This window comes from Erpetoichthys calabaricus, chromosome 5, assembly GCF_900747795.2.
Source record: "Erpetoichthys calabaricus chromosome 5, fErpCal1.3, whole genome shotgun sequence".
Lineage (NCBI taxonomy): Eukaryota > Metazoa > Chordata > Cladistia > Polypteriformes > Polypteridae > Erpetoichthys > Erpetoichthys calabaricus.
In genome coordinates, this window is record NC_041398.2 from 60048305 (window position 1) to 60063221 (window position 14917).

Genomic DNA, 14917 nt, shown 5'->3' on the forward strand with positions numbered 1-14917 from the left:
TTCTCTGAGAAATGACAACAGATAGTCGATTTCAACTGACAAAAAACAAAAAAGTTCTTTAGTGAAAATGTGCAGCATTTATCCTCTTAAAGGGGAACATAAATACAGTCTACATCATATTGTTCACTTTTGAAGTGCAATTTGTCACGTCAACATACATTATAATAAAAGGCTTTGTGATCTAAATTATTATTCATGGGAGTCATAATTTATCTGATTTGGCTGCAAATCCCTACTTGATCAAGAGTGTCATCATTTTCCAGTGTCTCTGAAATGTTGCATATGCATGGGTCAGACTTGCCGCAAATATAAGCATGTTCTCCCATCAAGTTGCCATTTATAAATCCCAACGTTTGTTTCAAGCCTCTTTTTGTGCGTACACAAGCTTTATAAATGAGGCTCCAGGTCTGTGAAGAAGGATTGTATTCACTCTGCAAAGCACAAAACTGCTATTAGGAGAGAGAGCTCCTCAGCTAGGTTGTGAAACCAGGTAACAGAGAGGAGAGAATGCTCAAATTGCAGCTATTGGAGTTTTTGTATTTTCTAACAATTATGTATCAGTGAAAAGCCTAGTGGATGAAAAGGGTTTATGTGTGGGCTAAGGGAATAATGCTCATTTGTTTTATTATGTTTAAAAGTGCTTCATTAAACCTGACCATTCTTTTCAATCAATGGCGACTTCTCCTAAGTTATAATGAAAATCACTTCCTTCATTTTATCCTCAAAAGTTAATCATTCTGCAAATTAAAAAAATTCAAATACGGCTTTGTAGCAGTGCTACAAATTAAAGGACTCCTTTTCCCAGCTGCCCCGAGGGTATTGCCCTAATTGGACAACTGTAGGGGGCACAGGGGCTGCTGGAGTAACAAGGGGCCAGCAGGAACTTTAAACGGAAGCAGGCTAAACAGTAAAGGAAGTCCATTTTTTGTGTTTGCGTTTACCTGAATGTCTTGTCTACAATACCACCTGTGGAATATCAGTTGTATCCTGGATCGTCGTACCTGCAAGGATGTATGGATTGTCTTGTGACTGCCTGTTGTGTAAATATAGACTGGTCAATGTGTTTCATCGGAGAGAGCGCTCCCAAATCTCATCACCCCTCACCGCCTCAGGACTACTGGTAGGACTGTCTGATACATTACTTACAGAAAGCTGTTCCCTGGACCATCATTTTTTCCTCCATTCCATTTCATTTATTACCGCTGCATTTGGATTCTGTTAAGGACTTTGTCGTGAGTGTTTATTGTTAAGTGTTTATTGTTGTGTTGGTTTTTGGGGAAAAGGAAGGGAATCTGTTTATTTGTTGCTTATATTTTTGTTCTGTTTAATATACAGCTTTATACAGCTATATTTATGTACTGTTGTTTCATGTCTTTGTGTGTGAGTGGTGCAAGTCGGGCCAAAGCTGGGTGCATTCCTGGGGTCCCCGCCAAACAAATAAACAAATCACTGTCTCCAAGACGGTGTAAATCTGAGTGGCTCCAGACCACTACAGTTTGTATTTTTGTTTTTTTTTTCATTTTTGCCATTACAAAAGAGAAATAAGTATTTTAAAAGCTTAGTAAGAAGTTTTCTTTAGAGAAAACAATAAAGGCATGAGTAAAATGTCGATAAACCCCTTAACTTGTTTCTCTTTTTTGAAAACCAAAGTATGGCTGCTCTAAGCAACTCAGAAAAAAATCATTAGCGAAGGCATAGAAAGCTCTTTTATCCATTAGGTTGCTGAGCTGCAGGGTGTTTTATTTGGAAAGGGCCCAGCTAGTAAAAACTGAGCATATTGCTAGAAGGAGAATACAGAGTGAAGATGCAGTGCTGTGGATAAGTTAACCAGCCACCTCATCTAGTAGTTACATGTATGGGTAAGCCCTATGAAGCATTACAACAACAACATTTATTTATACAGCACATTTTCATACAAATAATGTAGCTCAAATTGCTTTACATGATGAAGAAAGAGAAAAAAAAGACAAAATAAGAATTAAAATCAGAGAACACTAATTAACATAGAATAAAACTAAGTCCCGATGGCCAGGGAGGACAGAAAAAACAAAAATAACTCCAGACGCCTGGAGAAAAAATAAAATCTGCAGGGGTTCCAGGCCATGAGACCGGCCAGCCTCCTCTGGGCATTCTACCTAACATAAATGTCTTTTTTTATCTCTTTGTTATACTTTGTGTCCACTCTGTTGTGTTTAACTGTCCCTAAAATAAATTCCTTAGAATTTGTTATACTTTTTTATTTTTCGTTGGTCATTATTTGGTTTGGAGGTCAACTTGTGAGTGCCCTGAAGTATACAAGGGGCCTGAAAATTAAAAACCTTTAAATGAATCAGTGATAAAAGAAGTCTGTTCAGTGACAAAGTGACCTTGACAATGACTTTTTATTTTGAATAAATGTTCAAAAGGCATTTCTATGCATATGATTGCCACAGTCTTAAAGATGTCAACCCTTCATTTTCTTTTAGATATGAAAACTCCCTTTGCTTACTGTTATGTCTGGTCTAAGGTCACCATCAGTAGCCAGCAATCATCTTACTTCTAATTCTGGAGCCTAGCTTTTCTTCATATTTAAAACACCCAGACAACAAAATGACAACTCTTTCTAAAGCTGCGAACCATTCCCCATACCTCAATACAAATTGCTCTGGCAGACTACAATAAACACCCTTTTTTAATAGTAACTTGATCTTTTTAAAGAAGAAGCCTTGCCTATTCTATTATACTTAAATACTAAATTTTGGAATGGTTCTAAGCAAATACAAATGGTGTACTCATTGAGAAGGTTTTTCTTAGTTTAGAATAATTAGCTGCTGATTCCAAATTTCAAAGTTATGAGACTTTAGTTGCAAAATAAATGCTATTTTTTATCTACTATACCAGCATGTGTTTTACTTAATTGTTGTACTGTCTGCATAGTATTCATTTGAACAGTTTATAGTATAGACATAGTAGTTCTTAATTATGAATTTGGATTTTACTTGCATAAGTGCATCATCACACTGCACAGAATTAATCAACATTATATTCTCAGACCCATTTAACCAATTTCAGGATTATAGGGAATCTAATCCTATCCCAGCAGCACCAGATAAAAGTCATTAACCAGCCCTGGATATGGCATCAGAACATTGCAGGACCCACTGATGCACACAACTACACTCATAATCACAGTGTGCCAATTTACAGTCTCCTGTCACCCTAGGCTGCTTGTACTTGGAGATTTTGGAGGATGGATAACCTGGAGGAAAATCAACACAGACATGGGGAACACATACCATTTCTGCTGCAAGGGACCAAATTATGTCAAGTCAAAGCAAATAAACTTTATTGTCATCAAATCCATACACATACAGTGGAACAAAATTCATCTTTTATTGACATTAGCTGTGCATACCAGACATGGGTTGTCTACCCAAAACTACTTCTATTAAAAAAAAAAATCTAAACTGCAGGATAAAATGCTGTAAAAAAGACTACATATATTACAATTAGGCAGTGAAATATGGGACAATAAATTCACAAAAGAGTCCTAATACAAATAATAATTAATGTATAGTTGTGTTTTAGTTACATGTCATAAACAGAGAAGTAACAGCATTTATATAGATATACAGTATCTAACTAGGTAAACACTAAAAGAATAGTGTCTGATTGGTAAGCGCAACAAAGTGGTGACTACAATAACGCAGGTACAGGTATGGGAGACAAGTGGTTTAAATCCGAATTAATTAAGGAGGTGATGGCTGAGGACAGCTTGAGGGAGAAGCTGTTAGAGAGTCTGTCAGAACTGGCCCGGATGATGCCATACCTTTCCAGATGGCAGGAGAGAAAAGAGTCCATTAAAGGGTCAAAAAGGTCATCTACTATGCTACTGCCTGTGGTAAATGTCCTGAGCAGGATTGCAAGAGATCCTGAAGATGATCTCTACTGTTTTTACTATCCATTGTAGAATCATGTGGTCTGACACATCACAGTTCCTAAACCAGACAGTAATATCGATGGCATCTGTGTAGAATGCAGTAAGGATTGTGGGTGCAGCATGCCCTCAGTTGCCACAAAAATGGAGGTACTGCAATGTTTTCGTATTTAGGGATGCAATTTAAGGAATCAAGCCAGGTCAGAACTGATGTGCACAAGAAACTTGGTGCTCCTGTATATTTATTGTGTCATATATTATGAATAGGTTCATTATTTAAATTTTGTTATGTTATATTATGTTCTAGCACTGGTTTTGGGGGTTTCTTTAGACATAGAATCTGAATGTGACATTATTTTTTTATCTGATATGTATGGTTTGTCTGAATCTGACAGCTATTTTTTTATTTAAAGGTTACTTTTGTTTTTGTTGTTTATCTTGTGCCTCATTTGCCACTGTTTTTGCTTACTCATAGTCACCACCATTTTGAATTCCCATCATTTTTGGGCATCCTGTTTTGTTGTTAGGGGTGTGTCCTCAGAGGTCATAACCTTTGGTTAACAGCACAACTGGTTAAAAGGTTGTATTTGGAAGCACTTCCTTATCTGAGTTTGCAAATTCAAAACAACCCTTTTATGTACTTCATTAACAATTTCTTAATCTTCTCTGATTGTTGACTTGAATTTTTGACATTGTTTTTGTCTCACAATTTGGCTTCAGTAACAGTGTGGATTATTTCTGGGTTTTGACTAGCTTTTTCAGTTTTAACTTTTTTTTTCTACCAGTTACTACTCAGATATTCTTGCTATCCAGCCTAGCATCATATTATTCTATAGCCAGGGTTTCATTTTGTTTTTATTTAATATGTTTTGTTCTATAAATGTTTTTTTAACTTGTATTTTCCTTTATGTTTTATTTCTAAATGCATATTGATTTGTTTTTGTCTTGCTTTTTATTGATGTAGTATTCTTGTAGATATTGTCCTTGTTTTTATATATTGAACCCAAGGTGGTGAGGCCCCATGACCCTGTAACTGTAATAAATTTAAATCCCCATTTAAAGGAGTAGCACCACATAAGCTGGCCACTGTGGCATTGACTCTTGTTCATGTTTGTTCAACACTCCTTTGGACTGTATTCAATCAACCAAGATAGGCACATGTAATTCCTCTTTTAGGTCACTGCACTGGCTCCCTGTAGCAACACACATTAATCTCAAGTCCTTGATACTTGCCTACTGAGTAGTCAATGAGTCAACACCTATGTATATGGAGACACTCATGAGGTCCTATGCTCCTTCTGACCCACTCAGGTCTGCTACTGAACATCGTCTGGTGATGCTACCAGTGCATGGTATGAAATTTCAATCCAAACTCTTTTCATGTGTAGCACCCAGCTGGTGGAATGAGCTGCCCTTTTCCATCCAAATGGCTGACACCCTTAATGTGTTTGAGAAGTGTTTGAAGACTCTTTTGTTGTTTAAATATCTGTCTAACTGATCTTGGATTTGATAGGTTCGTGAAACTAAGTAAGGAAAGATTAATTTCTTTGTGTTCTGTTTGGTTCTGAGCTCTTCACTTGTGATAATCAATTTTTTAACCTTGTCCTGTAGCACTTGTTTCAAATCAGTTACCAAAACTGACATTTACTTGAATATGTTGACCTCTTTTGTAAGTCACTTTGGATAAAAATGTCTGCAAAGTGAATAAATATCAATGTAAATTAGTGGACTGTGCAAGTTTTGTGTTTTAGTTTTGATTTTGTTAATCTTTGGGCTTGCCCCCACTGAGTAAACGTTTTTTACATTTTGTTATTGTTTTTGGCTTTTTTTAATTTTGTGATTAAAAAAACTTAAAATATATTAAACAGCATTGATTTGTTATTTGGGAAAAGGGGTTTAATGCTTTCACTCACCCTTTATCAGCAGTGTGAACAGCGGTGGGCTAAGCAATTGGTTCTAATGGGCACCAGCACACATAGTGCTAGAACTGGAGGCGCCCAATTTTGGGATGATTCCTGACCAATCCTGTTAGAACAGGCAATCACTGTTTGGATTAAATAGGTTTGTTAATAATGGATGGAATGGAAATGAGGGCTGACAAGAGGTTTTTAAAATGTACATTCTGATATGAACACACCCACACTTGTGTATCCTGTCTGGTTTTGTTATTGACCTGCGCAGGATGCTGCTGTCATAAGTGCTGACCCCAGCAAACTTGAATTGGATTAAGGGAGTTTAAGAATGTTATGTTATGTAATTGGAAAAGAACAAGGGTGTAGGTGTAGAAAAAACACTCTACACAGTAAATGATCAGAACACAAGAATCTGAAGCATTAACGCAGCTTGATTTCCATCATCTTACCAATGGAGATACTGAACTCTTCTGCTTGATTTTCAATTTGCATGTTATGGTTTTGGTCCTATTGTCACACCATTCACTTGTTGACCTTTCCTTTGAGATGATGCCTATACTTACTCATTAATAGTGTGTGGCCTTCTAACTCCTAGAAACATCCAAGTCCTCTTAATTAAACAACCTTTACAACTAATAGCTTCCTGCTCTCAACAGAAAGCAGAAAAGTCCAACCTCTTCTATAAGGAACAGCTTTCTGCCTTTTATTAATGCATTGGATTTCTGGCTTCCTACAAACCCCCAAAGGACCTTCTCTCATTGTGGTGAACCCACTGAATAGCCCCCTGAAGGCCTTTGTCTTCTCATGCTGGCTTGCATACGAACTCCATATTTGCCAGCATAGCTTTTTCCTTTAGATGGCACTGATTAGTGTCTTTGACAGCTCTTTACTGTGGCCGCAACTCTTGCACGATTTGGAATCTCTTGCTAACTGAATATTTATAAGGTAATTAATAGAAAATCTATGTGCTGGTATCCAGAAGGTTGCTGGTTTGAATCCCCGTCATTGCCAAAAGAGATCTTACTCTGCTGGGCCCTTGAGCAAGACCCTTAACCTGTAATTGCTCCAGGGGTGCTGTACAATGGCTGACCCTGCGCTCTGACCCCAAGGGGTATGCGAAAATGAACAAATTCCTAATACAAGAAATATTTATAAGGTGAAATAAAGAACAAAAAAAAAAAAAACTAGGGAATGACCAAACACAAACTGCACTTAAATATTCTTTCTAATATTAGCCATGCAAGATACTTAGCACTTTGTCATTAAAATGATAAATATCTATTTTCTGTGATTACTTTTTATTTACTGAGCATTTTTTGACAAATTGTGATTAATTAGTATTTTGTTAACAGTGTGTCAATATTATCTTATAAAACAACTCTGCTGTGCATTCCTGGCTACAAACACAGTTTTCAAATATTATAGGACTGTTGATTGATGTGTTTACTTTTATTCTTTTAGTTATAAAGGAGGCCATTGAAACTATTGGTTTTATTGCTTCTGTTACAAGGCAAAGAGTACTTGCTCTTATTCCTTAAATTTTATGAAGAGGCCACCATTGCAGGCCTGATCACTAACAACGGTGGCTTATAGAGAAGGGATATGTCATTTGACCTAATGATGCCAGGATAATAGCCTCTCATTTAGTGTCAGCAAAACCACTGGTCATTAACTTCAAGAAGCAGCATTCAGGCAGACCACGCTCTCATCTACATTGAAAGGGAGGATGTGAAGTGGGACAGCAGCTTTAAATTTCGTTAAGTTGCCATTACTAATAATCTCAGCTATAGTAAAGAAGGCAAACTGTTGCCTTTAATTTTTGAGGAAAGTTGAGGGTCACTGTAAATTGACTTGAACTGGTGGACAATGGAGTCTTTTATCTGTCTAAGGTGCCCCCTCACTTGAGTGTTACAGTACGCCACAGGTGCACACAAGATATGCAAGTTTAGATGTTTATTGTATCTGTATATCAAACAATATCATGACTAGGTTTCTAGAAAGCTGTTAAGTAAGGGTTAGACTTTTTTATTGTTAACAGAGATACATTGTTTACATTCTTGTCATCCTCAATAGGATCCACGATCACTTGCTCACCTATCAGTGACCGGAGCAGTCTGGATTTATGCCTAAGAAGTCTACCATAAAACGTATCTTGACACTGAGGGTTTTCATCGAGCGCAAACACGAATATCAGCAGAGTTTTTTTGCAGCCTTTGTCAATTTTCGTAAAGTATTTGACTCATGAGACTTTGTGGGATCCTCCTGAAGTTGCTGGATGTCATGGCCGGTGGTACTGTGAGTGCTGTTCAGAGTGGAGGCAGAACCTCTGTGTTTTTCTCAGTTGATTCTGTGGTTCATCAGGGGTGTGTTTTTGCTCCTGCTCTGCTCAATACTTGCATAGACTGGGTGTTGGGCAGGGTTGTGGGGTCCAGCAGCATGGGGGCATCTGTTTGTGATGTTGATATTCCTGGTGATGCTTTGATCTTCACAGAGTCAATCGAGACTATGATCGGGGCTCTCAAGAGACTGAGTGAGGTGTCTGAGCGGTTGGGGTTGTGAGTGTCCTGGATAAAAACCAAGATCCAGGCCTTTAATAACCTTTTGGGCACGGCCATCAGTAATGTGCCTGTTTGCAGAGAAAGTGTTGACCACGCCAAGAGGTTTACTTACCTTGGCAGCAACATTCATGTCACTGGTGAGTCTTCCTATGAAGTCAGTAGATGGATTGGGAGAGCATGGAGGGTCATGGTGTTGTTGGAAAGGGGTGTGTGGTGCTCCCAGTATCTATACAAAAGGACAAATGTCCAAGTCTTTAGAGTCCTGGTGCTTCCTGTTTTGCTATATGGTTGTAAGACACGGACATTATCCAGTGACCTGAGACAGGAAGATAGGACTCCTTTGGTACTGTGTCTCTTCAGAGAATCCTTGGGTACCGTTGGTTTGACTTTGTGTCAAACGAGTGGTTGCTCATGGAGTCCCAAATAAGGCACATTAGCTGCATTGTGAGGGACTGTCAGTTATGGCACTATGGTCATGTGGTGCAATTCCCAGATGGTGAGCCAGGTTACAGGGTCCTCATTGTTGAGGACACGAGGGGCTGGACCAGGCCAAGGGGATGTCCATATAACACCTGGCTATGGCAGATAGAGGGTCATTTCTGGAGGGTGGGATGGGACAGAGTGTCTGCCTTTTTTACCAACCAAGATCCCAAGCTGTTTTGTCATGTGGTGGTTGTGGCAAAGCACTGTACCACTTTATGCTCCCCAACCTGACCTGATTGTTTAATCGTTGTGTAAAACAAAGACTTTATCTGCAAAAGGTGGAATAACATTTTAATAAAAATATTTGCCTCCTTATGGCACTAAGCATTTTCTCAATGGAAGGTGAGATGATGGCCATTGCTGGTTTACTGTATATTAAGTTTGCTACCAGTACCTCCATGCAGGATTGACAGATTGCAGAGGCTTTGGAATAAAGGTATTTTACTTTCCAACCAAAGTCTTTCGTAAATTCTTGAGGGTCTGCAATGTCCTCTGGATTTAATTTTAGCCACTATCTTTAACAATATGTTCTGTCATGATGTTAATTGAATTGCATTCCTAATTAAATCTGTTGCTTCCCTTTGCATCATTTTTCTGGGCTCACAAATACTTGCCAGGCTTACTTTTCTTTTTTATATCACTGTTTTCTATATAATATCCCCCATACTGTATTCATTGTCCTGTGATTAATTGGCAGAAATTGCCCGAATTCACTGAAATAATTCTTACAAATCAGGAATATGATGCAAATCAAGATATATAAGCTGCTACAGTTCAGGTAACTACTACGTGTCTGAATACTGGAAATTAGGTGTAATTTTATTTTTCTGTTACAAAATGAGAATCACAAATAAGAATTCACTTGTGCTTGTTATACATTATAAAAAAATAATAACATAAAACTGACCCTAAAATTATAGGATTTGGGAAGTCATTAAATAGTGTGAACCAGAAGCAAAATATTGAGCTATTTAAACTACTGAATCCTTCCATCCATTATTCAACTTACTTAATTTAAAATCCATGGTTATAGAGGTCAGAGTTAATCTTGGCAGCATAGGCCTGAAGGCATAAAGTAGCACTGGAGAATGTACCCATCCATAGTCGAATACTATCAAACATATACCCAAAGACAAAGCTAACGCATTCTGAATCTTGAATAAAGAATATTTTGAACATGGTATACAATGTATCATCATTATCAGTTAGGAACCTTTTAAGTCATTCTAGCATAGTTTTAGTTTAAATGTACTTTAGGTTTATTAATATTTTGAATATGTAACAGCATTTTTTTTCATTGATTATTGTAACATATCTTTTATGCAAATGGATCCCACAATGTTGTTGGTGGTAGTAACACACATTGCTAGTCATGAGATTGGACAGCAGCATTGCACATTACATTATCATGTCCATGTTATTTAAAATGGCACCATGAGGCATGCAGGCCAGTGTTTTAGGATTATGTAAACAGCTTCACAGTCATTTGTTTATGGTATGATTCCAGGAATACATCATTTTGCACTACCACATTTAACCACAAAAAGTTATTGCTTAAGTTACTGATAAGAAGCTTTATAAAATAGTATTACTTTTTAAGATATTACTGTTATAAATGCAACCTGAAAAATTTCTCTACAATTTCAGCCAAGTGAATCAAGATCTAATCTTCATTGGTATGTAAGGCAATCTTCCATTCCTGAATAACATATTTTAAAGACAGAAGTTTTAAGGCAAGTTAGCAATTTAAGATAAGGAAGATAGTTATTTTGAGGCAAGATAGCTCTACTCACTACTAATACCACAGAATAGCGTGACATGTAACATGTTGATTAGCACATTCAAGTCAGACTTTTACTGCACCCTGTATACATGACAATAATTACCCTATAAACCTTTAAAGAAATTTGAAACTTCTGTGGAAATGTGAAAGGGGACATTAAAGTTTGGTTACTAGACTGTTGTTTCTTATTATTTGTATGTAATTTAGAGCAGAATATAGCCGTAAAAGTCATAAAAGTTAATTGTTATGTAGAATATTATGGGTTAATCCGTGGTCCGTGTAAGAATACATAACATTTGTGTGTACAAATCTGTCAGAACCTTCCACTCAGCTCATCTGACATCTAACTTTAAAAATGGTATATCATGGGAAAAATTGTGTTGTAATGTGGATATAGTCAGTCAGTCAGTCATTTTCCAACCCACTATATCCTAACACAGGGTCATGGGGGTCTGCTGGAGCCAATCCCAGCCAACACAGGGCACAAGGCAGGAACAAATCCCGAGTAGGGTGCCAGCCCACCGCAGAATGTGGATATATCTTTTCAGTTAAATGAGTTATACGAATTAAGGACTGTTAAGAAACATGTACATCAAGTAGAAATGGCACAATGAATGCCATGAGAATATCTTGCTAAGTTGGCCTGTTCTAAGGGAGTGTGTATCTGCGCATGGTTAAGCTCTCCCTGCAAGGTGACCTAATCCAGGTGTTCAGAATTCTCAAAGGCATTGATAAAGTAGGTCCAGCATTTCTATCAACTAAACAATGAATCACATACTCAAGTATACAAGTGTAAAATAAGGGGAAATATAATTAAGACTGAAGTTAAGAAGCACTTCTTTACTCAAATAGTTGTGGGAATCTGAAACAAACTAACAAGACATGTAGTTGAATCAGAAACCTTGACATAATTCAGGAAGTATCTAGAAGAGATATTGGGACAGCTTAGCTATTAGCTAAACAAACTTGCTTGATGGTCTAAATGGTCTCCTCACATTAGTCAAATTTTTTATGTTCTTATGCAGTGGGCTCTGAGTCAGATACAGGGTTGGCTGCTGTCTTGGACTGTCACACCGGGGCAGCATGCAACTACCCGTAATCTTGTAAAGTAACAAGCAAGTTCTGAAAATGAATAGTTGGATCGATGGATGAAACACCTTCTACATTTTTGTGAAGCACTGTAGAGAATTCTATGTTGGATATTTATGGGTTTATGAACTGAGACCATAAGTAACCAATTTAACTTCATAGAAATGTCAAGTACAAGTAAAAAATAACCTCTAATGCTGAAATTGTTTGAACCAATGCCCAATTTGTCATTGTGATTGAGTTAGTGAAACTCTATTATAACCTGCCCTAATTTCATTACTGGGTTTTGTTTGAAAGCCTGCAACTACAACTGAAATAAAAAAAGTTTAAAAAAAAACTGTTTTGTTTCAGAAAATAGAGACTGCTAGGCTGTTTTGTGTTATCAAAATGCCCTTCTGTACAACAACATTCACATCTAGTATTAGGTCTTTTGATATAACTAACAATGCTGCTTGCTCTTTTAAAAAAAGGTTTGTATAAGGAAAATCCTTTGTTAACATACTCATAGATGCAACTAAATATGAATCCAGGATGTAAATATACATTTTTCATCAAATCTTTAATTGACAAAATAAAAAAGGTTATTAAATACATCCAAACTGCATGAGTATGCATTTTATTATATGAAAAACAGGTTTCCTAAAAAGAAATGTACCAATAGCAAGTATTCTTATTGCATTAGTTAATAATGATGGCCTCAAAAAACAGCCATTGCAAAATATGAAACACATACAGTAATTGCCAAGCAGTGTGCTAGAGAGTAGGAGTACAGGGACATTCAAATGGCAGCATGATTTTGTTTTGGAGAAATGAAAAGGATAGGATGTTGTGAGCTTTTTGGGCTGAATGGCCTGTTCTTATCAAAAATGTTCTAATGTCCTAATATTCTAATGAAAGTAGTAAGGCAATGAAACAAAACTGTTAAACTGGCTAAACTATCTTTAGACTACTTTAATTTGATGTTCATTCATTTTCCTCTTTTATATCACTTGAAAGATCAGCATTGGATGACACTCCAGGAAAACAGATTTTCCAGCTAATGATGATTAAAAAAGCTGCTCTGAATGATTTATTGAAAAAGCCATAAAGAAAAGGGTTCATCGAGGAGTTCACATAGCCAAGCCACAAGAGAATCTCCCAAATAACCATATCGGTTTGTTGCATCAAAAATGGATCAATGATGTTTAGTGTAAAGAAAGGCAACCAAAATATAAGAAATGCACCAATTATGACCCCAAGAGTCTTAGCAGCCTTTTTCTCACTCTTTTTAGAAATTTTCACCTTTGCTTTTTTACTCTTACATACATCTGAACTCTGTTGAGCCCTTTTGTTCTCTAGTGCATTTATTTGCATTACTTGTCGTTTAGCTACTCTGTAGATGTTCCAGTAGGCAAGAAACATTATAAACATGGGTATGTAGAAAGCGACTAGCGAAGCAGTGACCCCGTATACCTTATTGACAAAAAAGAAACAGGTGTTTGATGGAACTTTGTTTTCTATTCCAAGCTTTTGAAGCCCCAGCATAATTGGAACAAACGAAATCAAGAGTGGGACAATCCAGCATGTAATAATGAGAATTATAACTCTCCTACTAGACATTTTGAAACTGTAGACCAGAGGATTGCACACAGCATAATAACGATCAAATGCTATGCAGCTCAGATGCAAAATTGAAGCTGTGCATAGCATGACATTAAGGCTTGTATGGATCTCACAGAATGTTGGTCCAAAATACCAACACTGTTCAATAGTTCTAATCATGCTGTATGGCATCACTATCAGACCAACCAGGAAGTCTGCAATGGCCAGGGAAAGGACAAAAGAATTTGTTGGTGACTGTAGCTGTTTGAAATAAATAATGGCCAGGACTACCAGCAAATTGCCAGTCACTGTGCAGAATATGACTATTACAATGAAAGAATACAGAAGTATTTTTGAAATGGTGCTCCTCAAACATACGCAAGGTTGCAGGTCAGTGAATAAAGATGAACTGCTACTGTTAAACCATTCTGAAGAGTTTGACATCTCCTCTGGCTAGAGTGTCTGAAAAAAAAAAATAATAGAAAAACATTATCATTTCTTATGTAATGCTTGGGTTAAAATGCACCCATAAAAGAAAGTCCGTACTTTAGCTGACACAGTAATAACTGACTCCATTCATTTATCGGCATCTTACTCATTACCATCTTCAGAAAAGCAGATTTGCGTTTTTACTTTCTCCAGTTGGCTGCATTCTGTTTTTATGATTCTTTTGGAAAGCTTTATAGTTTTAAACAAAATAGTCATGTGTAATGTATAATACAGTCACACCGCTGGTGGGGGTTTCCTTAAGAGTTCCCCATCTCCCACCCCATCCCATGATCTTAAACCCCTTCCTTCCACTCTGATAAGCATGGATTACTCAAGGATGGACCCTCCCAAGACACACACTTTTCAATCTAACATACTAACTAACTAACAAGATTAATGGCATAATTGCAGGTGGATGAGGAGGGGGGAATCTAAACCCTTAGAAAGTGCTAAAGCTAGCGACGCCCCTGGTATAATGTACTACATTACAAAAAAAATTACATTTCCTTTCTTATTTTAACATTGCTGAAAAACATTTCTTTAAATTTTTCCTTCTGATTTTCTTAATGTATGAGTAAATGTCTCAGAAGACACTCTGCAAGATCAAATTACATGTAAAGGTTTGCCCTCCTTTATAATTACAAGAATTATATTCAGCCTAAACCTCACCATTTAATTTCTATAAAATAACGTCAAGTCGAGTTTTGAAGGTCACTAAAGTCCTTTTGTCTATCACACTACTTTATTTCATGTGTCTGTGTTTCTCTGTGTGAAGTACAAATTTATAGCTAAATTTTAAGAAGATTCCAATTTTGTCTTGATGTTCTTGTTGAATTCCTTTTAAAGTAACCATCTGGATCTACTGTATTAATTCATTTTATAATTTTTATTTTATTCACTTCTTCTTTATATTTACGTTAAGCTTAATTTGCCTCAGATCTGCCCAAACCTGTATGCTGTCCAAGTCCCACTGTAATGATTCTCCAATTCTAGATTATATGCCCTTCAAGCTATCTTGGTATCATCTGCAAACAAAAAAAGCTTGTTGTGTATTGTTTACGTATATTTAAAAACAGCAGCAACCTCAGCCCTGACCCCACATTTA

General features: G+C 36.9%; 1 protein-coding gene across 1 annotated transcript; it reads right to left on the bottom strand.

The window, feature by feature from the left end:
- Positions 1-12498: 12498 nt before the first annotated feature.
- LOC114652748 (5-hydroxytryptamine receptor 4) lies at positions 12499-13876 on the bottom strand. The gene has a single exon (XM_028803065.2). It carries the CDS (start codon positions 13765-13767, stop codon positions 12706-12708), a length of 1062 nt encoding a protein of 353 aa, XP_028658898.2. The 5' UTR covers positions 13768-13876; the 3' UTR covers positions 12499-12705.
- Between the last annotated feature and the right edge of the window lie 1041 nt (positions 13877-14917).